Here is a 27,454-nt window from a genome sequence, read left to right as displayed (position 1 = left end):
ACTCTCTCCAGATTCCCTCTGCTTAAAGGACTCCAGTCATATTGGATTAAAGGCCCACCCTGATTCAGTTTAACCTCACCTTAATTGGATCTTTGAAGATCCTGTTTACAAATGGGTTCACATCCACAGGACTCGGGGTTAGGACTTGCTCATATCTTTGAAGGTGGCATGCTTCAATCCATAACACCTATGAAATAATGTATGATGTATATGTAAGTTCCAAAGCATAACAACAAAATGAATGCCTATAAGTCTACCACCCTACTTAAGAAAATGTGCATATCCAGTATCATGGAAGCTCCCTGCATGTCCTTCCCAGATTACATCCCATGCCCACCCCCAATACCCAGAGTAACCACTACCCTGAGTCTCGTTGTTGATCTGCCCCTTGCTTTTTATTATGGTTGTGCTGTGTATGGATATATTCCTAAGCAATCGATTTCGGTTGGGTTGTTTCCAAGCATTATATTACTAGAATCACATTATGTATAAAATTCAACTGCTTTCTTTACTTGGCATTACGTTTCTAAGATTCATACGTTTTGTTTCCTGTACCTGTAGATCATTTTCAGTGCTGCAATACACCACAATTTACTTACCAGTTCTCATGTTAATGAATATTAGGGTTTCCCATTTTCTTTTTTGCTTTCAAGAAAAATGGTGCCATGAACATTTTTGTGGATCTCCTGGCACACATAGGAAGAGTTTCTCTAGGATATAAACTTAGGTCACACATATTCCACTTTACAGGATAGCACCAATTGTTTTTCAAAATGAATTTACTGATTTATTCCCCTACCAACCATGTATAAATTTTCCTTTCTCAGTATCTTTGCCAACTCTTGATACTGTTGCTAAGTATTCTTAAACATAAGCCTCAATTTGGATTCGAGACCTCTTAATGCTGAAGGAACAGACATCCAATATCCATTACAGTATGTTTGAGGCAAAGGGCTTCTCTCTCCTCCTGCCCTCCAAGCTCCAGACCTTTCCGAGGGGTTAAATAGGAAATATATGTGTTCCCTGCACATCTCCCACTCCCCATCCCCACTCCCACTACAACATGACTTTTTGTGCAATCTATTTTGCTGCGATAGAACTAAGTCATCAATCAATGTCCCATGTCCATCCCCTTTTATCATTTTGTGTGAGTGAATGTATTCTGGATGTTAGTTTCAAATTGCATATGTCAATTTGATGAGCTTTGCTTTTCTGTGTTTGTTCCAGGATTTGTGTGGGATAGTTTAAAACAGGAGCGTGATTGAGAAAAGGGTTTTTTGCTGCATTGGCATAATGCAGAAGATAATGTTGTCATGCTTGAGGCTGTCCTTGGGCACCAAGGGAAGTCAGCTAAGGAACGGTCAGCTATCATGTTCCATTTCTCTCTGCCTGACCCCTATGTATGTTTTTATCTGTGAGCTACGTGTTTTTATTGTCCTTCTTCTTAAATATATCCAAAATACTTAGCCCAGGAGATTATAAGGATCTATCGTGGGGAAGACGGTTGCTGCAAAGGAGAGGCTAGGCCTCCCTATGGTTGTGCCTAAGAGCCTCCTCCCGAATGCCTCTTTGTTGCTCAGATGTGGCCCTGTCTCTCTAGCTAAGCCAACTTGAAAGGTGAAATCACTGCCCTCCCCCCTACGTGGGATCAGACACCCAGGGGAGTGAATCTCCCTGGCAACGTGGAATATGACTCCCGGAGAGGAATGTAGACCTGGCATCGTGGGACGGAGAACATCTTCTTGACCAAAAGGGGGATGTGAAAGGAAATGAAATAAGCTTCAGTGGCAGAGAGATTCCAAAAGGAGCCGAGAGGTCACTCTGGTGGGCACTCTTATGCACACTTTAGACAACCCTTTTTAGGTTCTAAAGAATTGGGGTAGCTGGTGGTGGATACCTGAAACTATCAAACTACAACCCAGAACCCATGAATCTCGAAGACAGTTGTATAAAAATGTAGCTTATGAGGGGTGACAATGGGATTGGGAAAGCCATAAGGACCACACTCCACTTTGTCTAGTTTATGGATGGATGAGTAGAAAAATAGGGGAAGGAAACAAACAGACAAAGGTACCCAGTGTTCTTTTTTACTTCAATTGCTCTTTTTCACTCTAATTATTATTCTTGTTATTTTTGTGTGTGTGCTAATGAAGGTGTCAGGGATTGATTTGGGTGATGAATGTACCACTATGTAATGGTACTGTAAACAATCGAAAGTACGATTTGTTTTGTATGACTGCGTGGTATGTGAATATATCTCAATAAAATGAAGATTAAAAAAAAAAAAAGGATCTATCGTGGGCTTGAGGCAAGACAAGTAGGCATGCAACACTCCAGTTGAAAGAGATTCACCCCTTTTGCAATAGAGCAGCAGTTCCTGAATTCCATTGAGATCCCAGTCATTTTTTCTTTTCATCCTTCCAGTCTGAGCTGCTTCAGGTATTGGCAGAAAAGAGCACAGAGAAAAATAGTAAAATTGTTTGAGAAAATGCTCAGATGTACTCAAATACACAACGCAATGCAAGCAGCTAAAGGATGGATTATTAAGAGGTATCATTATAAAGTTCTGTAAAGGGATGTTCCATGTCCAAAATGGGAGCGTGGCAAAGATGCCCCTAAACTATTTCTTTTTCCTAAATCCCCTCTTCTCCATACCCCACATCCCTGTCAAAATGACTGTCTTGGGGCAGTTTCACTTTGGTGCAATGGAAACAAAGCTTGGAGTTCTAGTCTGCTGCTAAACCTTGAGGAATTTAGTGGAAGAGACAGAATAAAGTTTTGTGGCTTGTCTTTGGTTTCCTGCACATAGCAAGTGCTAAATAAATGTTTGTTCCATGAATATAAGTATAGAAGTAGCTGCAACACAGGGATGTAATAACAAAGCTGCTGGGAAGCTCGATGTGGGTAGTGTTTCTGCCAAGGTGTCGTGTCTCAGGAGTTTTAATGAGCAGAGAAAGTCTGGGCTTGAGTGTTCTTTCCCCCAACCCTAGAGTTCATCTCTTCAATATGTGAAAGTGGGTGCTGGGGTTATCAGAGGACCAGGCATCTGATGATGGACTTCTGCAGATGGAGGATAGAAGTGGATTTCTGTTCATGGCTGCCGTTGACATCAGTGTTTTTAGGCAGCTCTTTCTGATGAGTTTTAGTGCCTCCTCAAAGGAAATGCTTGAGAATTCTACAAAATTTCCTCCTGGTTTATACAAATATTTAGACAATGGGTCTTGCTATAAAAAGTTTTTCCTTCTCTCTCTCCTCCACCACCCAGGTAACTTTAGAGACAAGATAGTGTCTTTATAAAGTTTATCATTTTGACTCTATTCTTACAGGGGAAGTCAACCTCATGGGTCCCGCAAATTCTAACAGCCAGCTCCATTGGTTTCCTGCTGGTCCAAGAAAAACTCATTTTATTACATTTTAGTAACAAGAGGCACATTCCACTCTGTTATGGCAGCAGAGGGCACTGGCCTATTATTTGACCTTGGGTTGTCCTTAAAGGTGGGTCTACATGATCTGCTCCCTCATCCATCCCTGGGGGAAACTGAGGCAATGATGCAAGCTTGAGTGTCTCTGATCTGGGACTTTTTTGCAGAATTATGAGAACTTTCTGCCGGCCCTGCCTGCATGTCTTCTGTCTGGGATCCTGGATCTATTCTGAGGAGTCTTGTAACCAAACATGGTTTTTGCAGGCTGTGTAAGAAAATGCCAGGGTGTCTTTTTTTGTTGTTGCTGCAGCTGCTGTTTGTGGGCTTGTTATCTGGCCTGCCTATTGGGGGGACACTGCTTAACCAGCCTCATCCCTCTTTAGCATGAGTCATGGCTAATTGGTCAGCTGGCTTAGGTATCTTGGAAGCCAAGAATCTGCTCACTCAGCAGCCACATGGGCCATGACCTGGCGCATGTCTGACTGAAGGCCATGCTGTCCCAATCTGACCCCCGAACCCCTCTCTTTGTCTCCAAGGGATGCTCTGCCAGAAGCTGCTTTTAGCAGTTTAGAAAAGATGATTTCAGAATCTGCTTCTCTTATTCTCCCTAACCCAACCTTCCTCCACCCTTTCTTAAACCAGTTCTTAGGTGGGGCTAAAATTAAGAGAGTTATTAATATCAATTATTGAATTTAAAAATAAGCTTTAGAAACAACTATTTGTGGTTAAAATAATTTTTTTACTCAGAAAGCAGGTAACACATAGGAAAGTTTAGGAAACCAAGTAAATAAAAAGAAGAGAAGAAAAATTACTTGCAATTCTATCCCCCCAGAGATAAGCACTGTTGACATTTTGGTAGATAATTTTTACGGTTTCTTTTCCTCTGCATATATGTATCCATGTGTGAGTGTGCATGCACGTGTGTATTCAATTCTATTTTTGTTTTACAAAATTGGGATTGCATTGTTTTGTAACCTATTTATTTTTTACAATGAATGGACATTTTTGCATAGACTGTGTTTTCGAATACTGTTTCCAAACATCATTTTTAACGGCCACATCTGAAAGTAGTTGCCCCACGGGCTGATTTAACTAGTCCCTGATTTTCAGATATTGAAGTTGTTACTAGCTTTTTATTCATATAGACAGCTCTACTGTGAACTCCTTGGCAATGGAATCTTTGTATTTGTTTTTTTTAGAATAGACCTCCAATGCAGAGGTTTATTAGGCCAAATGATATGTGCCTTCTTAGGACTTCTGACATCCAGAACCATTGAGAGAATTTGCTTTCCAGTGACCAGTGGCTATAGGCGTGTGTTGCTTTCCCCAAGCCTTTGCCGATACTCCATTGTATCACTCTTTCGCCAGTCCTTGAACAGATGAGAAACGGCCTCCTATTGTTTTGCAATTATTCAGTCACTAGTAGTGTCGAACATTTGTTTTCTCATATGCTTTCTGGCCAGTTGTATCAAGCCCTTTGTAAACTCTCTTCTACCAGGCTTCGAATGCACTCCAAAAGTTCAGTTTTAATTAAGTTTGTTCAGAATCCTAAACCCCATAAAGCCTCTCAGAAAACAGATGGTTCTAAAGTGTGGGGTGTTTTTCTTAATACCACTTATCGCCTTCTAAGTGAGGGTGGAAGGATTCAAGGACCAAAGGCTGATAAGCAACTCCCCAGCCAGCGTTTGCCATCTCATTCAGCCAGTAGAGGGAGCTGTTGTATCACAACCTCCCTAACCTTATCTGGGAGCTCAGCGTTTAAGATAGAAAATAAATCAGTGCATGCAGTATTTTTAACAACAGTATTTATTTAAAAAAAAAAAACTCATGATTTTGTGGTTTTAAAAAACTGCTTATTTTGTGCCCTCTTATATTTGAATATAAAGCTCTCTGAATATTAGTAAGAGCCACTGTATGAAATTTATTATTAATCATCTATTTTTAGGCACGAAGCTTTGCTGTATTATGTTTTAGCAGCAGAAACTGGAATTGAAGTGTCACAGACAAATTTAGCACACATCTGTGAGGAGAGACCAGTAAGTAAATTCGTTCTTCTCAACATAGAAGCTCGAAGGTTAAGGGTAATGAATTGTATTTAATGGAGGCAAAACTAGTCACTCAGCTGAAATATTAATGGATTAACTTTTTCTCTCCCTTTACCCCCTTAGGACCTGGCCAAGAGATACTTGGGCATTAATTGTGTCTGGAGATACTATAATTTCTCCGTTTTTCAAATCGATGCTCCTTCATTTGGTATGTATAGAAAAGGGGTGCTAAATTGAGGCATGGGAGTCTTGGGGTTACAGGGAGCAACTAACAGCCTTGTGTGAAGTGTGATATTTCTGAACAATTAGGAAGGAGAGAAAAAATTTTCTGCTATTAAGATCACAGCTAAAATTCTGCTCTCAGCCTCCTTCAGTACCCTTGTGCTTGTCCATTGTAAGCTCAAACTCACCATAACTGCAGAATAAATGAGAATTCAAAGGAGAAAACTAAAATGGAAGATGGCCTGGGTCAGTCACTTGCCTTTTGCCTTCAGATTTAGTCCCTGCCTTCCTCTGCTCTGCTCTGTATGGTTGGGGGCTGGCCCCAGAAACTCCCAGACTCCTTTGCCCACGGGTTAGTTTCAGCTGATGGGAGGCGTTGGCAGGAGATCGCAAGATGGGTGTAGGGAAGAAGCCCAATTGCTTCTCCCTGCTTTGGGCCGTGTCTCTGACAATGGCTGTGTTTCCGTGGTTCCAGCCCTGCCTGCCAGCCCAGTCCTCTGTGGTCCCATCTCTCACTGGGCTCCCAGCCTAACCCTAGGGATGGCAGTAGCTTCCCACATTGCCAATCTTCAGTTTGCCCACTGCTTCCCATTTGCCTTTTCAGCTCTTCCAACATCCCGGTAGCTAGTTTCCCATGTTAATCCCTCTTCTGAGCTACAGCACATAGATTCTGTTTTTCTGATTAGACATTCACTGCTCTACCTTCTCAAACAAAAATTTTCCCTCAGAGGAAAGATAGAATTCGTGGCTAAAACTGAGTACCCATATCTACCAGAGACATCAGACCCAGCAGCAAAATTTCAGATGTGAAAAAACAGCTCTTGATTGGGCTGTGAGGTTGCAGATGAGATTCAACAGATTCATCAAGAGAGCTACCCAGCAAAACAGGAAAATGTGTCTGAGAAATGGGAGGCGTTCAGTGCAAAAACCCTTTTTTTCTTTCCTGACACAACAAGGAAACATAAAAGTGTTCTGTATTCAGAGACTGATGGGCCAGGCAAATGGGTCATGCAAATGGGCCAAAATTTTTAAATGTTGGTCTGAAATAAAACCACTTGCCAATGGGCTTGTGTTCTTTGTCCTGTAGCATATTTGAAAATGGGAGACCTCTACTACTACGGCCACCATAACCAGTCCCGAGACTTTGAGTTGTGTGTACAGATGTATGCCCAAGCTGCCCTGGATGGAGACTCCCAGGTAAAACAACTCCAACAACAAACGATTATTGGTGATGCTCATTTACAAGGTTTCAAGGCCTAGAGTCCTACCAGGCCCACCCGTCTCTATATGCTTCAAAGTTTATAAAGTCCTTTCTCATTCATTGTCACGCCACCCTCACATGAATTCTGTGAGGTCACTGATCAATATGGTGAACCTTTATCACGTTCTAGAGTCCACGCAGCATTCTCACAGCCGTTGCATGGGGGAGGGGATTATCCTCATTTGGCAGTTGAGGAAAACAAGAGGAAGACAAGGGGATGGATTGCTCAAGACCAAATGGCTTGTAAATGAAGCAGCTGGAGCCTAAACCTGGGTGTTCTGGCTCCACACCCAGGGGTAGAGTCCAGCAAACTAACTCACCAGGTTGAGACTCAAGAAATTGGAAGTGTGGCCTGGCAACAGGAAGTGGTTTGCTTGTATGGTTGGGCCAAGTCTTCAGTGACAAAACTGTCCTCTCAGTGACATTTAAAAAAAATTTTTTTTTGAAATAATTTTTTATTTGTAGAAAAGTTGCAAAAATCATATAGAGAGTTCCTGTGCATCCTTCACCCAACTTTCCTTAATGTTGGATAACCAAAATACCATTATCCAACCAGGAAATTAACATGGGAGTAGTACTACTAACCACACTTTGGATTTTATTCAGATTTCACTAATGCCTTTTTTTTGTTTCACAGTCCAGTTCAGAATCCCACACTGCATTTAGCTGTCATATTTCTTCAGTCTCCTCCAATCCGTGACAGGTCCTCAGTCCTTCCTTGCCCCTCATGACCTCATTACTTTTGAAGAGGATTGGTCAGGTATTTTGTAGGATGTCCCTCAGCGTGAGTCTGTCTCCTGTTTTCTCATGAATAGCTAGAGGTTATGCATTTGGGGCAAGAATAGCACAGAAGTGATGTTTCCTTCTCAGTGTATCAGCTCAGGGGTACGTGATGTCAGTATGTCTCTTAACTGGTGAGGCTAATCTCAATCATTTGGTTAAGGTGGTTCCTGCTGGATTTCCACTGTAAATTTAGTATTTTCCTCTTTCTAATTTATAGATAATTTAGGGAGGTGGTTTGCAACTATGCAAATACCCTGTTTCCCCTCAAACTTTTGTCCTCTAATTTGAGTAGCCCTCCGTAGTTCCTGCCACCAGCAGTGATGTTCACGGTATTCTGATGATGATTCTCTCTTTCCCTCATCTCTTCTATGTTGTTAGTTGGAATTCTTCCATGAGGATCTCAGAGTCATGCTCACCGAAGTTGAAATGCTTGTTACCCTCGTACACAACAGGATTCTGCACTTTGGGATCTGGTCACAGAGCAAAAGTTGGGCGCTTAATCCTACCTCAGTATTTTTCTTTTTTAAGGAGGGGCAACATCATGGTAGTTATGTCCCTTTCTGGGTTAAAATCCCCCTTCTCAACCACTTCAGAGCTTTTTGTACATGAGAAAGTCACTTAATCTCTGAGTCTCATCTGTAAACTGGGGATAATAATAGCATCTCCCTCATGGGTTGTGAGGATTAAATGAGATAATTAGGACAAAGCGCTAAACTCAGCACCAGTGTCCTCAGTGAAGATGATTTATTACTTCTTCTGGAATGAAGGAGGAGTTGGTGTTAAAAGGATTTGCTATAGAGCCAAACTGATGATATCTACTGTCCTTCCAAATCAGGCCTAGACCATTTTTTTTTTTTTTTCAATTCTGATTTTTATTTTTTGGAAAGACAACATTTTAAAAACATTAAAGGAAAATTTTTAAAAGAAAAAAAAAATAATGCACCCACAATTCCATGACAGGGACTTTTATTCCCTTCCTATCTTCATGTTCCTTCCAGTCCCTGCCTAGGGCAAATGTATCTCTGTAATGCTGACTGTCATGTACATGCCAGTTTTAAAATCCATTTTTTTTCACATATTGTAGGCTGGCATACATTTTATTGCATAGTCTTTAATTATTACTCTGTATGGCTGCTCCATGTTCTATTGAACTAATGGACTATAAGTTGTTAAGATTCAGTTTATTGGTGAAATTTTTTCTTTTGTTTTCTGATTTATTCATCGATTTGAAACATATTTATCCAATCCTGCCATGTCTTTAGACGCTGCTTAGTAGTAGGGACAAAAGGTGAAAAGATAGACAATATTCTTGACCTCCTGGAGCTTATAGTCCATTGAGGAAGACTTGGAGGTTATTTCCTATTTTATAGCAATAATAGATAGTGCTACAATAAACATCTTTATGTTTCCACTTTTCTCTGTGTTTGAATAATTTCATTATAATCTGAAGAGTAGAATAACAGGGCCAAACAGTCTATATGATTTTATGGCTGTCATAACCTATTGCCAATTTGCTTTCCTTAGGAGCTTTCCAATTAATATTCACCCAGCAGTGGATAAGTAAGTGCAGGAAGATGACTGAAATCTTGTTAGCACTGGATGTTTTCATGATTCCGTTTTCCTAATTGAATAATTATAAGTTGATGCTTCTTTGTTGTTTTGTATTAATTTATTTGATAATAATGAGGATGAATACTTTTATATTTACTTGGTTTTGATAATTTACTCTTAGTATTTTCTTTTATGTGAATTTCCTATTCATGTTCTTTGCCCATTATTTATCAGAGTTAGATACTATTTTTTATATGTAATTATTTATACCTTTACCTTGTAGATAATGAATCTTAAGCAATTATACTGCATTCAAATATTCCTTTTGTTTATTTTCCCTTTTATTTCAGTCTTTCCATTTATCTATTGATCAGAAACTACATATTTTTAAAGCCAGTATTTTCATCTATTTCTTCTAATACCTTAAGTTTTACCTTCCTTTCCAAGACTAGAGAAATGTTCTGGTTTTGGCTATTTATGTATGCAGCTTAAAGGTACTTAACACTTTTAATCTATTTGAGGGATGTTTGGCAGCATAGTGGAGGTTCAGGTTGAGACTTTGGACCCTGTCTGCCTGTGTGTGACTTGCAGCTCTGCCACTTTCCATCTGGGTGACCTTGAGTAGGTTTCTTAGCCTCTCCTTGCCTCAATTTCCTCATCTGTAAAATGGGGAAGATAGTAGTACCTATCTCAGTCTGTTATGGGGATGAAATGAATAGATATAAAACAGAACAATGCTTCCATATAGCAAGCACTCAAGAAGTGCTGGTGCTGTTAGTTTTGCTATGATTCTTGCCTACGATGGTTGTGAGAGTCCTGGTGTATACAAGGAGGTAGATGGTGATTCTCGTTCAGATTGTTGTCAATAGTAACATCAGGGGGAGGATATAAGTCATTCAAACATGACCATGAATTCTTTGAAGGGCAACAATCCAGTTTAATTTGTAAAGCCCTAATGTTAAGCAACTTATCGGGTTTTTTTTTTTTATTATTATTTGTTTGTTTCTTTCTGGGTCTGGCCGTGTGTTCGGCTCCTGATGAAAAGTGCATTTCCTCCAGGCAGTATAATAATATCCTTTCTTTATGGAGGGCTTCTATAACCAGGTTCTTTAATTATGTGATTTAACTGGATCTGCACAGCCCTATAAAGCAGGTCCTACCGCTGAGGACCAAAAACAAGGTGTATAAGGAAGAGGTGGGGAAACATACCAGAGTGGAGGTCTGTGCCAAAAGGAGTTGTGAGAGGAGGTTTTCCCTGCTGGCCACAGAGAAGTTGAGCAAGTGTCTGTACATAGGGAGACTGTATCAGGGTGTCCACCCTCCCTCCAACCGCAGAAGCCTTGTTTGGGGTCTCTGACATGCTGACAGTGACCTAGAACACAGTCTCTAAGTGATGAGCATTGCTTTCGACTCTGTATTCTGGTTTCATTGATGATACAAGGGCACATTTTTCAGCAAGTTCTGTTTTGAGCGAGTGAGTGGGAAAGGACAGATCCCCCGGTTGACTGGTTTCTGAGCAGATGGGACTCAGCATCCTCTGAAAGCTTCCTGGTTCTCCTGCAAATATATTTCCCAGATGCATATTTCAGGAGGCAATTCATCAGTAAAGATGACAAAACCATCTGGCTCTAGGGACTGGAAAAAAAAAAATAGAGAGAGGTGTAAAAGTTTACATTCTGGTGAAAGGTGCATGTCTATGTTTTATGATAAAGAGTTGATGAGTTTGGTTTCTGGCTTGCTTTTAGGGATTTTTTAACCTGGCCCTGCTAATTGAGGAAGGTGCTATAATCCCAGGCCACATTTGGGATTTCTTGGAAATTGACCCAACCATACATTCTAATAACATCTCCATCCTCCGGGAACTGTATGAAAGGTGAGTCCACTGCCTGTCGTAATGTGGGATCTGGGGAACCCAAGCGGGGGGTATTTGCTTCCTGGTTAAAGTTAACCTTATCTTGTGATTCAGTCATTGTCAAAAGCGCTCACAATTTGCTTCTGTTAAAAAACCCTCAGCCAAACCCAAACTTATTTCCCTCTTCTAATGTCTGAGGCTTAAGACAGAATGCTTATCTGAAGTTAAAATGCTGACCAAGTTTTTCCATGAAAGTGGAAAAAATGACGTGTCTGATTAGACCATGCTTTTTCTCAAGATAGGAGGGCGTTCCTACATCTGGACTTCGGACGGATGGTTGGTCAGAAATACAGCTCTGGCAGCCTCTGTGTTTCAGGGTCCTCCTTTATCTGTTGGCTTTTCAGTTAAGGAAGGGCTGACGTGTTTCTGAGGTTTCTGCCAGGACCCTCCAATTTCAGCTTAGACCGAAACTCTTTAGAGTTGGCTTTATTTTGCTGGCCCTTTGAGTGTGCTTGCTCTGTGATCTAAAAGCAGAAGAATGTGGGAATGAAGACCTGAAAATGCCCATGGTGAGTAGCGCCACCGGCTTTCACCAACACGTTGAGCTGGCCTGTGATCCATTTGCAGGTGCTGGAACCATGGGCACGAGGAGTCCTTCAGTCCCTGCTCCTTGGCCTTGCTCTACCTTCACTTGCGGCTTATCTGGGGTGCCGTCTTGCACTCTGCCCTGGTAGGTGCCGTCCCCCCCAGCCCTGCCCTAGTGGCTCCTGCCCCTTGTCAGTCATCTGACGTGTGCTTCGGCTGTTTGCAGATCTACTTTCTGGGGACCTTTCTGCTGTCCGTATTGATCGCCTGGATGGTGCAGTATTTCCAGTCTGTCTCAGGTAAAGATTTATAAAAAGCAAAAGCAATATAAAAAACGGGAGGGGGTCTTCATTTCCCACCAGAAATATGACACACTCCCACCTTGGGCCCTTAACCATGTTATTTCCTTTCCTTAGGATGGGGCTCCCCTCTAGGGCTTTGCTTAATCTCTGGCCTATGGGAGGCCATGGAATTATTGCATTTTTCCAGGCAAACAAGCACTTAAGAAGAAAGTGTGAGACATGGACTTAAAGTGTCTTCTGCCATTGAAAATACAACTTTTATCCAAACTCTACCTCTGGGCACCTTAAAATCCAGCTCCAGGTCCCCCCTCCAGTGACACAGTCAGCTGTGTGAGAGGATAAAGAGGCATTCTCAAGGAACAGAAATAACCCTGTCACAGGTAGTCAGAGGGAGGAGGCAAGGAGGAATAGAAAGGGAGCTCATAGTCTAGCATGTTCTCCACTGTTTGACTCCTGTTTTTCTGAGATAAGGTAGGACAGTAGTTAAGGAGATAGGCTCACTTCTCCTTGGGCTTTGGGTCCAGGCTTCTCGCTAGCTGCCTGATTTAAGGTGAGTTAGTTAACCTTCCTGATCCCCAAATTTCTCATCAATAAAATGAGGTTATAATAGCAGCTACTTAACAGGGATGTTAGGATTAAGTGCAAAAAAAAAAAGAAAAAATGCACATAAAGACGCTTACCACAGCAGTTACTGTAGTTAAACGTTAGCTATTCTATTTGTCCATCATAAAAAACCCTCTCAGTTCGTGTTAGCTGTTATCTTTATCTCCTCCATCAGACCAATAAGCCCAGTTAGAGGAAAGCCATAGTCCTGTCATTTATAATATCTCACGCTTAGTAGGTGCTCAAATTTGCAAAACCTTTCTCAGTGGAAAAGTGTAATTTTCCACCATCTTGAAAGGCTACAAATGGACATAATAACTCATGGGGACCCACAGAGACTTTTACAAATGGATAAATGAGGACCGGACGTGGCACTTCAGCATTTGCACAGCTATTATTTGTGGAGCGGATAATGAAAAGCGAAAGGAGGGCACTTCACCGCGGTTTCGGTGGTGAGAAGAAAGTCACTGTTGCAACAGGCTAATACGGAATCATTTCCCTCTGATTCACCTGGGGAGGTTAATGAGGAGCCTTCAAAAGCCCTTCCAGATTTGATGCCCCATAGTCTGCCAGAATATAAATTTTCCTCATGCAAATGCAGTCCCGTCCCTAAATTTGTTACCAGGTATAGCGCATTTATTTTGCATCTTGTCAGTGTTTTCCATTTCAAATTATCTTTGTCATTTTTACTCTGTAGAAATATTGTTATGATTATTACAAATGCAATTCCATGAGAGGAGCTGAAAATTGTCTTTATGATTTTATACCAGCTGGTAGCTATGAAAATTCATGGGCTGGTGGAATTGCTTCTATCAGAAGTTGTCTCCTTTTCCTTCCTTCATGTTGTCATTGTCAGTCCTTCTATATTCTCGTCTCCCTGTCCCTCCTGTCCTCTGATATATTTTCCCCTTCCTTTGTCTTCTGCCTTCTTTCACACATATTCTTCATTTTTAGAAGCTCTTTCACTTGCTTCCTTTTGTACATGCATCCTTCTCTCTTGACTGATCTTGAGAAGGCTAAATCTGGATGTGATCTTAAAAATAATTTAATTCTATGCCCCTCATTTTACAGATGAGGAAATTGAGGCCAGAGAGGTGACGTGACTTGCCCCCAAATCACAAAACAAAGGCCAAGAAGGGATGTAGGGTGGCAGAATTTCAAACATGTTCCAGTCACAATGCTTTAAAGCAGTGGTTGTCATCTGTCTCAGACCCCTTGCCGCCTTATATAACAAGTATTTTGTAATGCATTTTTTACTACCCTGAAATGAAATTTATAGATCATTAACCTACCTCTGCACATATTTTTAAAACCAATATAATGCCCTAGCAGCAATATGAAGGAGAAATAAAAAGAAACTAATTATAATAAATGCTGTGTATTTCAATAGAGACATCTTGGGCTTAACTCCCTAGCTCGTTGCTTCTTGACTTTAAAGTGCACACGAGCAGGAATGACCCAGGTACCTCATTAAATGCAGATTCTGGTGCAGGCAGTCTGGGGAAGGGTCTGAGAGTCTGTATTTCTAACGAGCTCCCAGGTGAGGTCCACACTGCTGTTCCATAAATCCGCGCTTTGAGTAGTGAGAGCCTAGGGTTTAAAAAAAAAAAAAAAAAGTCTCTGCACATTTCCACGTGCCCCATCCCCACCCAGGGGCACCTACCAGCCCTGTCAGATCTCATGTGAAGAGTCAAGATATGTAGTCAGTTATTTTCAGGGTTAAAAAGTCTTCAACGCAAGTGCCAAGTTTGTAAATAATTGTGGGACATGAAGCTCCTTGGTTAGCTTAATGGGCCAGGTGACTTATTGAGCAATGGGGCAGGGGTGACAGAGACCCAGGGGAGACAGGGAGAAGCAGGGATGACACCCAAAGGGCAAAGTTTCTGCCATCTGGCTTGTCCCCGGTGAGCTGACGCCCAAGGTCCCACGGGAAGGGGGGTGACAGTAGCAGGTGTTTGTAGTAGCCATGGTGTTGGAAAGCAAACCTAATAGTCATCTCGGGGTGCTGACCGACAGTGGAAAAAAGGGAAGGGATTTGTGTTAGGAGCCTCCCTTAGATACTGTATATTTCAATAGAGACGTCTTGGGCCTAACTCCCCTAGCTTGTTGCTTCTCGCCTTCAGTACACACTTTGTATGGGGAGTGTTTCTCTAGGTTAGGGATCTTGGTCATTTCATGATTTGCATTTTTTCTGGTCCATTGTTTTTAAAATTAAGGATTTATAGTCAAACCTTTAAATGGAACTCTCCATCCACTTTGCACTCAGCTCCAACTCCCTTCATTTTCATCCTGAGTTTCTGTGCTCTGTGATGTACAGTCAGCACTTCACAGCATTTGCCGCACTAAGTTGTCCTGTGTTCGGAAGGCTGTAGCACAGGACAGTGGTTAGCAGCACACGCTCCTAAGCCAGACCGGGTGACCTTGGACAAGGGAGGGACTCTATCTGTGCCTCAGTTTCCTCTTCTGTAAAACAGCAGAAACTGTGCACCCACCTTGTATTGTAGTTGAGAGAAGCAAATGAGAGAATGCAGTGTAAAGTGCTTAGAACTCTGTAAGTGTTAGCTGCCAGCTCTCAAGGAGTGCTGTCCACCTGGGCATTTACCTGCAATTAAGGCATGCTGACACCAGGTGGCGACTGCACTTAAATAGCTTGCCTTACCTCGATAAGTGACAGACGATGATCACAGTCTACCAGGCTTTTCTGTGCCATTAGGCTCTTTCTAAACCATAAAACTCTTTTGAAAGAATCTGAATGAAGACACTGACTAGTCTAGCAAGAATACCAAGACATGCAGGAAATACTGCATGTCTCTTATTTCCTTCAAGTCACTTGGTTTTTGATTCCTAACCCACATTCCACCAGGCAGCTCTGTCTTTCTTGAGGCTAATACTCTCAGGGTGGTTCAAAAGTCCCTGCATGTTAGCTAACACTAGGGGCCACTCACACAGTCAGCAGTTGAATAGCAGAACACATTACCCTGGGCTTACCGTTTCCCCCCCATGCCCATGCTCACTGGGCCTTCTCGGTCACCTGGGGACTCAACCATTTTTGCTGAAACTGAACATCATAAGCCTTTTCTCTCCCCATCTTCCCTCTGGGATTGCTGAAGATTGCAAGGCCAGGGCCTCGGCTGCCAGTACACCCCACAGACCCTTTGAGCCATTTTCCTGGACTCCAAAAAGCAACTTTGCTTGCCTCACTGCATCTCCAAAGCACTCTCCCTCTCCCCTTCCTCCTGGGGATGCCAGGCATGATTGCTTTAATGGACTTAGGCTTTTGAAAAACAAAAACCCGGGAGCAAAGTATGTCCAGAGCCATCTCTTCTTCTGCCCTTCTACAAACCTCCCCTCTAGACCAAAAAGCCTGGAGCCTGGCTGGCTGCTTGAAGGAAGAAAGAAAGAGGGAAGAATTGAGGGAGAAAAAAATGTAAATGCCTATTTTAAAGAAAGAGTCCTGCTTTACCAATATTGATGTAAATTTTGCTTGAAAATAGAATACACGGTACAGAGCAACTGCAGAACGACCAGCTTCTAGGTACAACCCAGACCCTTTTAAATCAACGTCATCCTATTAAAAACATTCATAATTTAAGCTACCTCATCCTCTCTGATTCAGTGGTTAGCCCAGTGTTCTTTTAAGAAAAGTAGGATGATATGAACAAGAATAATTAAGACTTTTTCTACTCTTTTCCTGTCTTCTACATTTCCAGTTAATGAGGTTTCTACTAAAATTACGGTAAAATGTCACAAAATGGTGCTCCTGAAAAAAAGTCGTGGCCTTAAAGTCAGAGAGATTTAATGGTGAGGCTTTACTTTCCTCTGATCTCATTACTAGCCCTACTAGTAGCTCCACTCTAAGAAATGTTTAAATGACATGAATCTTATGCCTGCAGAGAGCCCTGCCAAACCAGAGACCCAAATGGAGTAGGCTGAATCTTATTCAATTTCCAGGTTTCCCACTTCCTTGCTTCCTTGCACCCTATCTTTCCAAATATTCCAACATCTCAGGATTAACCCAATATATTCTTCCTTCTCCTCCTCTTCCTCCTCCTCCTCTTTCTTCTTTCCTTTATGGCCCCTTTTCATCAGCTGGCAAGCAGATATTTTTCCTACAATAGTCCATACCAGGAGCTGGTGATCTTTTTCTCCATAGGGCCAGATAAATAAATATTTTTGGACTTTGAGGCTTGTCTCTGTCACAGCTACCCACCTCTGTGGTTGTAGCATAAAAGCAGCCATAGACAATGGGTGACAACAAATGGGCGTGGCAGATTTCCAACCAAATTTGACTTATGCACACCAAAATTTGAAATCCATATGTTTTCCACATGCCACGTACATTCTTCTTCTTTTGATTTTTAGTTAGTAGTTTACAAATGTAAAAACTGTTAGCTCTCAGGCCACACGGAAACAGGCAGCTGGCTGGATTTGGCCCATGGACTGTAGTTTGTTAACCCCTGCTTTATACCACTCAAGGTTAGCTCTTGATTATGCTCACTGAATAGACAGAAACTGGTCCTCCAAGTAGCAAGTAATCAAAAATAAATAAATAAATAAATAAATAAATAAATAAATAAATAAATAAATATCACCTTTATTTGGTTCTGAATATACCCTGTAATTTTTTAAACAGCAAGCTTATTTTCCTGGTTACCTTGATTCTTGCCCAGTAATAAGATTAGCACACATTCCAAGTGAGCAGAGACAAAGAGCCCACTTTAAAATTACGATGGGCTGTGAGAGGAAGGGTGGGGCGGGGGCCTTGTCTAGTGATTACAAACCCTCCATGGGCGGGGAGAACTCATACATGGATAATAACATAAATCGAGCAGTTTTGGTTATGCCCATACAGGAAGATTTACATTGTGACCATGCTAATTGTGCATTCCTTCTACATTTGCACAGGCAGTTTTTTTTTAAGTAAAAAACTGATTGCTGATTTATCTTGTTACCATGGTGATTTAAATATTTCCCTGAGCTTGAAAAAGGGAAATGCATGCTTCTTTGTACATCATTAACTTTCTCAAAGATCATCAGGAAGTTAAATCTTAGGGCTGCATAGAGTCCTGTACACCATCTAATCCAAGCCCTTCAGTGTACACATGAAGAAACTGAGGCCAGTGAGATTCAGTCATTGAAAACTCTGCCGTTCAATATCAACACCAGGGCACTCTGAGTTAGTGGCAGACAAATGAGGCTTCTAGAACCAAGTCTCCTGACTGCAGCAAAATGGGCTTTGCACCACCACTTCACTGGGCCCCACATTCCCTGCCGCAGTTAGATTACCTGCCAAGCTTAACGAGCCTGGAAACCACACCATTGTGTAATTCCCTGCCTCTTTCCTCACTGCCCCATTCTTTCAGTCTTCTGGAGCCATAAGATCTATCTATATGTGTATTGGAAAGGAGCCCCTAGGGGAATTCCTTCACCTATCCAGAAGAGCCAGAGGCTGTGTGACCCACTCCTCAATTTCCTCGCATGGCCCCTTGGAGATGACACAGGTATTTGGAAATGAAACTCTCAAAGGGTTTTATCTGGAAGTCAAATTGTCAACATGTGCTGGCATCTTCTTAAAGTTGATGCATTTCAGGATGGACATCTTGGAACCTTTAAAAATGGTGCAGCCTACTGAAAATTTCATGAGACTAAAATATTTCTGAGCATCATCAAAATCACTGTTTAAAGACAAACTAACAGTTGTTGACACAAACCATGGCCTCTATGCTCACCATACATCACACAACCCTGCAAATTACCCCCAATTTATAGATAAAGAAAACTATGGCTCTGAGACATTAAATAACGTGCCCAAGATCACCCAGCCGGTAAACTTTAGAGCTATTTGACACCTGGTCTTTGTGGCTTCAAAGTTTGTGCTGTTTTCATGGCTACTGGAGTTTGAAAGAGAACTGGAGTTAACCCAGAAACAAACGCACAAACCCTTTCACCAGTCCTGGGAGCCAGGCTCCTGAAGCTAACAAACCTTAGCACACTTCCTGGATAAAGCAGGGCACTACTAGATATAGCTACAAGTGTCAGACACCATTCTGAATGCTGTATATGCATTAACTCATTTAATCCCTAACAATTCAAGGAGATGTAGGTATCTTAATTCTCCCCCCCCCCCCCTTTTTTTTAGTGGCAGAAGGAGGGTGGGTAACTCACTGAAGGTCACACAACAGTTAAGAGGATGAGCATCCTGGCCCCAGAGAGCACAATCTTAGCCAGGGCACCACTCAGCCTCAGTGCATAAAGCAGGGTTTACAGCCTCAGCTCAATGACGTTTGAGGCTGGACCATCCTTCACTGTGAGGGGAGGTCCTGTACATTGTAGGAAGCTTACAAGCATCCTTGGCCTTGAGCCACTCGCAGGTTATGACAACCCAAAATGATTCCAGATGTTACCAGATGTCCCCTAACGGGGAATTCATCCCCCAGTTGAAAACCATTGCCATATAGTAGAAAACCTTAAAAGGCCTACATTTTTTGGTGGCCCAACTTTCTCACTAAAGGTTGATTGATGGATAATTAAACCTAATAGCCATGTTTTCTAAGCTTCTACATGTATATAATTTAAACAAAACAATTTAAACCAAATTTGGTACATCATCCAAATTGAATAAGAAGGTGAATGAGAACCTAAGATGGCAGCTAGGTGAGACAGGGCAAAAGAACACCTCCGTGAAAAATAATAGATAAAAACCAGAAAGTGACCCAGAATACCGGTTTCAGCAATGCGCCGGCTGGACGAGGTCTGCTAGTACCACAGGGGCTGTATACTTGGTCAAACCAGGAGTCTGCATTCTGAAACGAGTGAGTAAGCTGGCTGGAAGACCCACAGCCGTGCTGCGGTGTGGGGAAGCCAGGGGTTGGCATTTGGAGACCGACTGGTTCTTTAAAAAAAAAAAAAAAAGGGAAAAACCCAGGAGCGGCGGCAGTTGTGACAGTGGGAACCATGCAGTAAAACACAGCAGGAGAGGGCTGAGCCAGCCTCTTGGTGTCTGGCCTGGAGGATAGCCCACTGCAGATACCCTTGGGGCCAGGGGAGTGGAGGGGAAAGCCGGAAGCAGAAAGAAACACCACAGCTTGCAGCTGGCTCCCTGGAGGGCTGGATAAACTCCTGCCCAGGGTCATGCCCACAGCCCAGAGCCCCACCAGTTGTCCCAGAGCTGGGAAGGAGGAACTGAGTGAAGGGGGGGGGGGTTGAGATCCCCCGTTCGGCCATCTTTGCAACAGGCTGAGGGCGCCCCTGCACGGCCTGGCGGCCCGGGGCTTCCCTTAAGGGATGGCATGCACTGGTGATGTAGCACAGCATTCCCTCAACAGAGGTCCTGGAAGATCACAGCTGAGAAAGGGGGCCTGCTCAGAAAACCCAGGGACGCTACGCCAAGTCCGGTGGTTTGTGGGTCAGTGAGAGAGAGGGTCTAGGGCTGAACTGAAATGAAGGCTTAGACTCTTGCAGTGGCCTTGAATCTCTGGGAACCTGGGGAGTTTGCATATTAAAGCTGCCCTTCCTCCCTGGCCACCTGGACACACACCCCACATTCAGGGCAGATAGCTCCAGCAACACACCCAAACTGAGTTCACCAACTGAACCCCACAAGAATCATTTCCCCACACACCATGGGGACAAGGTTGAGAAGAGGGGTATAGGTAACTCACAGACGCCATCCGCTGGTTGGTTAGAGAAAGTGTACGCCACCAACTTGTGTTTCTGAAAAATTAGATTGGTATCTTTTTTTACAACTTGAAAGAACCCTATCAAGCAAAGCAAATGCCAAGAGGCCAAAAACAACAGAAAATCTTAATGCATATGATAAAACCAGACGATATGGAGCACCCAATTCCAAATGCCCAAATCAAAATACCAGAAGAGACACAGTACTTGGCACAATTAATCAAAGAACTACAATCGAGGAACGAAAACATGGCAAAGGATTTAAAGGACATGAAGAAGACCATGGCCCAGGATATAAGCGACATAAGAAGACCCTAGAAGAGCATAAAGAAGACATTGCAAGAGTAAATAAAAAAATAGATTTTATGGAAATAAAAGAAACTGTTGGCCAAATTAAAAAGACTCTGGATACTCACAATACAAGATTAGAGGAAGTTGAACAACGTCTCAGTGTCCTGGAAGTCCACAGAACAGAAAATGAAAGAACAAAAGAAAGAATGGAGAAAAAAAACAAAATGGATCTCAGGGATACAATAGATAAAATAAAACGTCCAAACTTAAGACTCATTGGTGTCCCAGAAGGGGAAGAGAAGGGTAAAGGTCTAGAAAGAGTATTCAAAGAAATTGTTGGGGAAAACTTCCCAAACCTTCTACACAATATAAATACACAAAGCATAAATGCCCAGTGAACTCCAAATAGAATAAATCCAAATAAACCCACTCTGGGACATATTCTGATCAGACTCTCAAATACTGAAGAGAAGGAGCAAGTTCTGAAAGCAGCAAGAGAAAAGCGATTCACCACATACAAAGGAAACGACATAAGACTAAGTTGTGCCTACTCAGCGGCTACCATGGAGGCAAGAAGGCAGTGGTATGACATATTTAAAATTCTGAGAGAGAAAAATTTCCAACCAAGAATACTTTTCCAGCAAAACTCTCCTTCAATTTTGAGGGAGAGCTTAAATTTTTCACAGACAAAAAAATGCTGAGAGAGTTTGCCAATAAAAGACCTGCCTGACTTCAGATACTAAAGGGAGCCCTACCAATGGAGAAACAAAGAAAGGATATAGAGAATTTTAATAGACATATATAGAACCTTACATCCCAAATCACCAGGACACTCATTTTTCTCTAGGGATCACGGATCTTTCTCCAGAAGGGACCATAAGCTGGGACATAAAACAAGCCTCAAGAAATTTATAAAAAAAAAAAATTGAATATATTCAAAGCACATTTGCTGACCACAATGGAATACAAATAGAAGTCAATAATTTTTGAATTGTAACTACACTATTTACTGCCTACATGATAAAAAATACACAAACTCTAATGACAAATCAGTGGTTTTGAAGTCAATGTAAAATATGTAATTTTAGACAGCTATATAAAGGTGGGGGAACGAAGGAGTATAGGAACATAGTTTATGTGTCCTATTGAAGTGAAGGTGGTATCAAAGAAAAACAAGATTGTTATGGATTTAAGAGGTTAATTTTAAGCCCCACAGTAAACAAAGAAATTATCAGAGAATATGACCATAGAGATGAAAAGTAGAGTATGGGTTAAGAGAAATGGGGGAAGGGGCAATGGGGAGTTAAGAAATGAGTGTAGGGTTGCTGTTTGGGGTGAAGGGAAATTTCTTGTAATGGATGGTGGGAAAGAGCATTACAACATTCTAAATGTGATTAATCCCACTAATGGAATGCTAGGGAGGGGGTGGAATGGGAAGATTTAGACTGTATTTATGTTTCCACAATTGAAAAAAAAAAAAGTCTAAATAGATGACAATTGAATGCCAAGGATGAACCTGGATGGAATCGGAGGATGGAGGACAGGAGGCTCAAAGGGACACAGTTGAGACATAAGGAAAAGGAAATATAGAATGTAAGCTTTGTATCATTGTTGAATCTATTGTACTTCTTAGCTGTGCTTAATGGGATTGCATAAAAGAATGTTCTTGTTCATGGGAAGTATATACGTGGATTATAGTGTATGTTCAAGGATGTGTGCGGCTAACTCTCGTATGTTCAGAAGACAGAGCAATAGATGATGGATGATAGGGAGGGAGGGAGGGAAAGAAATAGCAATGTGACAGCATGTTAAAGTTGGTGGACTGGGGTATCAGGAGAGGGGGTCAGGGTATGCTGGAGTTCTGTGTATGGGGTTTGTATTGTTTTTGCAACTGTTCCTATAACCTTGAATTTATTTCAAAATAGAAAAAAAAGAGAGAGGCAGAGAGAGAGAGAGACATCATAGATACTGAAAAAGAAATAGAAGCAAAGTTAGGAGAGAGTGAAATCACAGAAATATTTTCTAAAAGTTATCTAGAACTTTAAAAATGTGACAAATAGATTGCTTCATACTCTGTCAACGTCTTACTGGAGCATTATCTAAGAAGCCCATTCAGTGTCATTGGATGTTCTAGGGGAAGTAATCTTGGCTTGTCCTACTTTGACCATTGATTAAGACCCAGACTCTTTAAGGTTAGCGTGTAGAGGGCCGGTAAATTGCAAATCATTTTTGTCTGGTAGTGTATAAATTATTTTTAGCTAGTAGATTTTTTTTAAAAAGACTCCCAGGATTTAACAAATGATTATGACTACTGACTCATTATATAGATATTTCTTTTTAGTTTCTAGTGAATTAGAGTAACCAGAGACAATACCTGAAAATGTTGAACTGTAATCCAGTAGCCTTGATCTTTTGATAATGGTTATATAACCATGTAGGTTTTATCGTGTAACCATGTGATTGTAAAAACATTGGGACTGACAATCCCTTTTTCCAGTGTAATAAAATAAAATAATAAAATAAATTAAAAAAAACAAACAAGAAGGTGAATGAAACCAACACCCCTTTCTAGTTGATCATTATAATTTATAACTAGCATTGCATCTGACACCATGGGGAACAAAAGAAGAAGAAAAAAAGATATGACCAGAGTCCAGAAAACAATCAGAGGTGGTTGTCTCTGTTTTGTTTTTTTAATCAAAATATTTAGCTGGAAGTCACAGCATAGATGCAGTAACTTAGAATCCCAAGATGCTTGAACCTTCGGACATCTTTGCACATCTCTCCAACCTGCCATTTTTTAGGAGACCCAAAAGTCGAAAGAACCTAGGTAAGAGGCTCAAAGTTGCCTGTCTAGTTAGTATCAGTCTCTAGACCAGAAGCATCTCTCCTGGCCAAGGTCTAGATGTGGTGGCATGTTCTGTATGCATTGTTTTGGATATTCAGCACCTCTTTTGTGCATATGTCTCTGCAGCCAGCAGCTCCCCTCGGACACCAGCCCAGGCCTCCCTCGAGCCTGCTGCTTCCGTGCCAAGTCCAGCTGTGACCCCAGCTGCAGAAGCCTCAGATCAGGGCCTACCCACAGTCACTAATAACCCGGAACCACGTGGATGAACTGTGTGCTCCTGGTCTCCAGATGACACAGCATCCTTTCAACAGCTGGTATCGGAGAGCTGGAGCCAGAGCATTGTACTGATAAATACCTTAACATGTCTTGTCAACTGGATGTGAATTTTGCACTTGTTGTCATTTATTCTTTTCAATCAAATTATTAGGAAGTGCCCAGAGCAGACAGGGGTCATGCCAAAATTTATCAAACAAACGAGGAATGACCTGGTCATGGAGCATGGGGGGAGGTTGGCTGGGTCCTTGCAGATTTTCGTTCCTGGTGAGTGTGTGTATTGGGTTTCATAGTTTGACCTGCTCCTTATACATTGCGATGTATTTTAAGAATCTTAATCCCTTGTCCATTCCCGTTTATTAGAGAACAGAAAATCGTGGCTTCTCAGCAAGGTAGATAATATTTGGTATGCAGGTTTGCCACAGTCCTGTTCCTCAAAGCACAATTGACAGATTTCTTTGACTTCCAAACTCAGCAGTGATAAGGCACCTTGAAATAAATAGGGCGTGGCTGGAAATGCAGGGAAGGCGATGGCTTTGTAAATTGGTTTACCTTTTTCTCCTTGAATTTTTCTAGGGCCAAAGTGCTTCTGAATCATTTAATGGCATTGTTGGATGTCATTTACTTTTCAACTGTAATCCATAAAATAACATTTAGAAACTTCTTAATATTTAAGTGTAGTCTTCTCCATGAATTACCCATTAATATAGACTGGCAGCAGTGGAATAAGCAGAAAACAAGTCTTTATCTCACAGTCTCATCCCCACCCCCTATGCCTGCCTGAGTCTGTGTAGGAGTGTGTGTGTGTGTGTGTGTGTGTAAGGGGGAGAGGAAGGGTAGATATGTCTGTACACTGTTTGCTGCTAAGGTAGTAAAATAATCAGTAATGCAATATTGTGGGTCCAAAGTACTCTTTGCACTACTTTATTTACAGTAGTAAATAAAATTATTTTTCTACAGTTGACTGCTGAAAAGTGTTTTTTTTTCCTTTTTCATAGTGATCATTGTTATCACACAAAGTCTTAAGGTCCATACATTCTCCTTGAGGAGGCAGAAAAGGTCTCCTTATGGGAGGGATTTATTATGAGTAACTATTAACGTTTGCAGAAATGAAGGTGGCGGGGGCCCCTCTCCAGGGACCCTGAGCTCAGGGTCTGGTCCCTGGATGTTTGCACAGAAGAGCCATTCTTTCAGGGTTTCTTGCTGCTCTGAAGCTGACCTTTCTGTCAACCCTGGGCTAAGCCTGCGGTTCATCCTCTTTCTCCTGTGTATGTCCTGCTCTTGTTTTTGCAAAAGTCATCCTTCCTGATCAAGAAGAGAGCCACGCTTTGAGTCCAGTATTCCTGGATTCGAATTCTGACTCTGCAACCTGCTAGCTCAGTAATCTTAGGTGAGTGATTAACCCTCCTGGGGGTGCAATTTCTGTTCTATAAAATAGAGTAATAAATGAGATAATGGATGCAAAGCCCCAGGACAGTGTCCTGAGTATGGAAGGTTGGTATTTTTATTAGAAGGTCTGAGGGGCCAGATAGAGGGCTCTTCGCACTGCCTAGACCCCCTCTTCAAAGCACACACACCCATTCTCCAGCTACTGGGACTAGAGGCTGCTGCTCACTCAGTTATGCCCCTCCCCAGGAATTGCCCTCAGCTGCAAGGATCTACCCAAGTTTCCACCCTCAGCCACAGAGCAGCCCAAGGCCAGTGGCTTGTTGATATAGAGTAGGATTTCTCAACCTTGGCACTATTGACATCTTGGGACGTATAGCTTTTTTTTTTTTTTAACTTTATATATCCAAAAATTAAAAAAAAAAACACACATTTTGAACAAAGGAATAAGAAAAACAACCTAAACTAGCCACATTGCTTCCAACATGTCCCTACCATACCCAAGAAAATTTACAAACCATTATCATTCCTGAGTATTCCCTTAACATTAAGATTACCCTCAATGGCTTATCTGTTCTTTTTAGATTGTCGTTCCCCCTTCACTAGTTGCTGTCTATCTCTAGGTCCCCTACATTATACAATATAAATAATTTATTTTACATTTTTCACAGAGTTCACATTAGTGGTAACATACAGTCTCTTTTTGTGTCTGGCTTATTTCACTCAACAATAAGTCTTCAAGTTTCATCCATGCTGTCTTATGTTTCATGACATCGTTCCTTCTTACTGCCGCATAGTATTCCATCATGTGTATATACCACATTTTGTTTATCCACTCATCTATTGAAGGACATTTGGATTGTTTCCATCTCTTAGCAATTGTGAATAATGCCACTATGAAAATCGGTGTGCAAATATCTGTTCATGTCACTGCTTTCAGATCTTCTGGGTATATACTGAGAAGTGAAATTGCTGGATTGAAGGGTTATTCAATATCTAGTTTTCTAAGGAACCGCCTGACTGGGACAGCTAGCTTTTCATTGTGGATCTGGTTGTTCTGTGCGCTGTAGGACATTTAGCAACATCCCTGGCCCCTACCCACTGGATACCACTAGTGCATCCCAGTGGGACAACCAAAAGTGTCTCTAGACCTTGCCAAATTTTCCCTGAGGGCCAAAACAGTATCTCCAGCTCTGCTGAGAATGACTGATGTAGGAAAACAAAGGCCCCGTGGCTCAACTTGGAAGACCCCTGAAGGGCCCCATCCCAGCCACAGAAATTTATTGTGGTTGCAACCTCACTGCAATCTTTCTGCCCAATTCTGCCTCCTCACTTTCTCATAGGATTTACTGACACTGCTCCCCATAGACATTCACACACAACTCTGTACCTTAAAGTATATTTCCAAGGAGCCCAATCTAAGAAACCATGAGAGATTGATTCAGATCCAGAATGTGAACTCTTGGGAGATATCCCAATCTGAGACCTTTGCCCAAACACTGTTCACCTCCAGGTGAAGCCAAGAAGAGCCAGAGGGTTCCAGAGCTAAACCACTTCACGTGAAGTGGGTGAACCACTTGTAAATTCATGCCCCAACTTAGACTTCTGGTCTCTTGGGAATTCTCAAGGCTACGCGCTAGATCTAGCCCATACCTTTCTCAAGCCTTGACCTTCCTCTTCTCCCCTCAAGTTCTAAACTCAATTCCCACAAGGCTGCCGTCTAAGCTGACTAGATTAGAACCCAGCGCAGTGAAGGCTGGAGTGTGAAGAGAAAGAAGATGGGAGAGTGGTGTACAGAGGCGATATTCAGTTACTTACCTACTGTTCCCTCTCCTTGGGATGGTCTCATACCAGAGGATACACAGATGTGGGGAGGGGGTGTTTGTTTTTTGTCCTACCCAATATTTAGATGTTAATTGCCAACATCTCAAAGAAGAGTGTTGACCTAAAAATCTGAATTTGGAGTTTCTCCTAAAATATCTAAAAATATGGAAAATCTTAGTTTCATTGCTACATGGCAAGAATCAGCTGACTGAGTAATGCCAGCCCCTTTTAGATAGAGCCTGTGCTTTCTAGTTTGCCCCAGTCCCCACCATTCCCTGCTGTTTACACCTAGCCCACTTATTCCTTTATGTAGGCATCTGAGAGTTGGCAATGTGTGCTTTGAACTTCCTTTTCTTCATTCTTCATGACTTCATTTTGGCAGGTCTGAGAGACATCCCCAAATTAATTTTCTCCTCTGTTGCTGCCAAGACTCTGGGAGCTTGGGAAGTGGTAATCTCCCTTGCCACTCTTTGGTAGGAGGCGATGGCAAAATGTGGGTTGATTGGAGTTCCAATAAAGTTGCTGTATA

At 41.9% G+C, this 27,454-nt stretch overlaps 1 protein-coding gene across 1 annotated transcript in view; it reads left to right on the top strand.

Annotated features, from left to right (window-relative positions):
• SEL1L3 (SEL1L family member 3) overlaps positions 1–24,674 on the top strand; it is a 124,663-nt gene extending 99,989 nt beyond the window's left edge. Inside the window, exons 18-24 of the mRNA XM_037829527.1 lie at positions 5,368–5,458; positions 5,591–5,675; positions 6,777–6,886; positions 11,030–11,157; positions 11,764–11,866; positions 11,948–12,020; positions 23,569–24,674. Of these exons, the coding sequence (XP_037685455.1) occupies positions 5,368–5,458; positions 5,591–5,675; positions 6,777–6,886; positions 11,030–11,157; positions 11,764–11,866; positions 11,948–12,020; positions 23,569–23,708 (730 nt within the window). The 3' untranslated portion in view covers positions 23,709–24,674. The remainder of the gene's footprint in view (positions 1–5,367; positions 5,459–5,590; positions 5,676–6,776; positions 6,887–11,029; positions 11,158–11,763; positions 11,867–11,947; positions 12,021–23,568) is intronic.
• Positions 24,675–27,454: the final 2,780 nt, after the last annotated feature.

The sequence above is a fragment of the Choloepus didactylus genome, chromosome 3 (genome assembly GCF_015220235.1).
Source record: "Choloepus didactylus isolate mChoDid1 chromosome 3, mChoDid1.pri, whole genome shotgun sequence".
NCBI classification, from domain to species: domain Eukaryota; kingdom Metazoa; phylum Chordata; class Mammalia; order Pilosa; family Megalonychidae; genus Choloepus; species Choloepus didactylus.
Note: the sequence above shows the minus strand (reverse complement) of the source record. Positions and strands in the feature narration are given on the sequence as shown.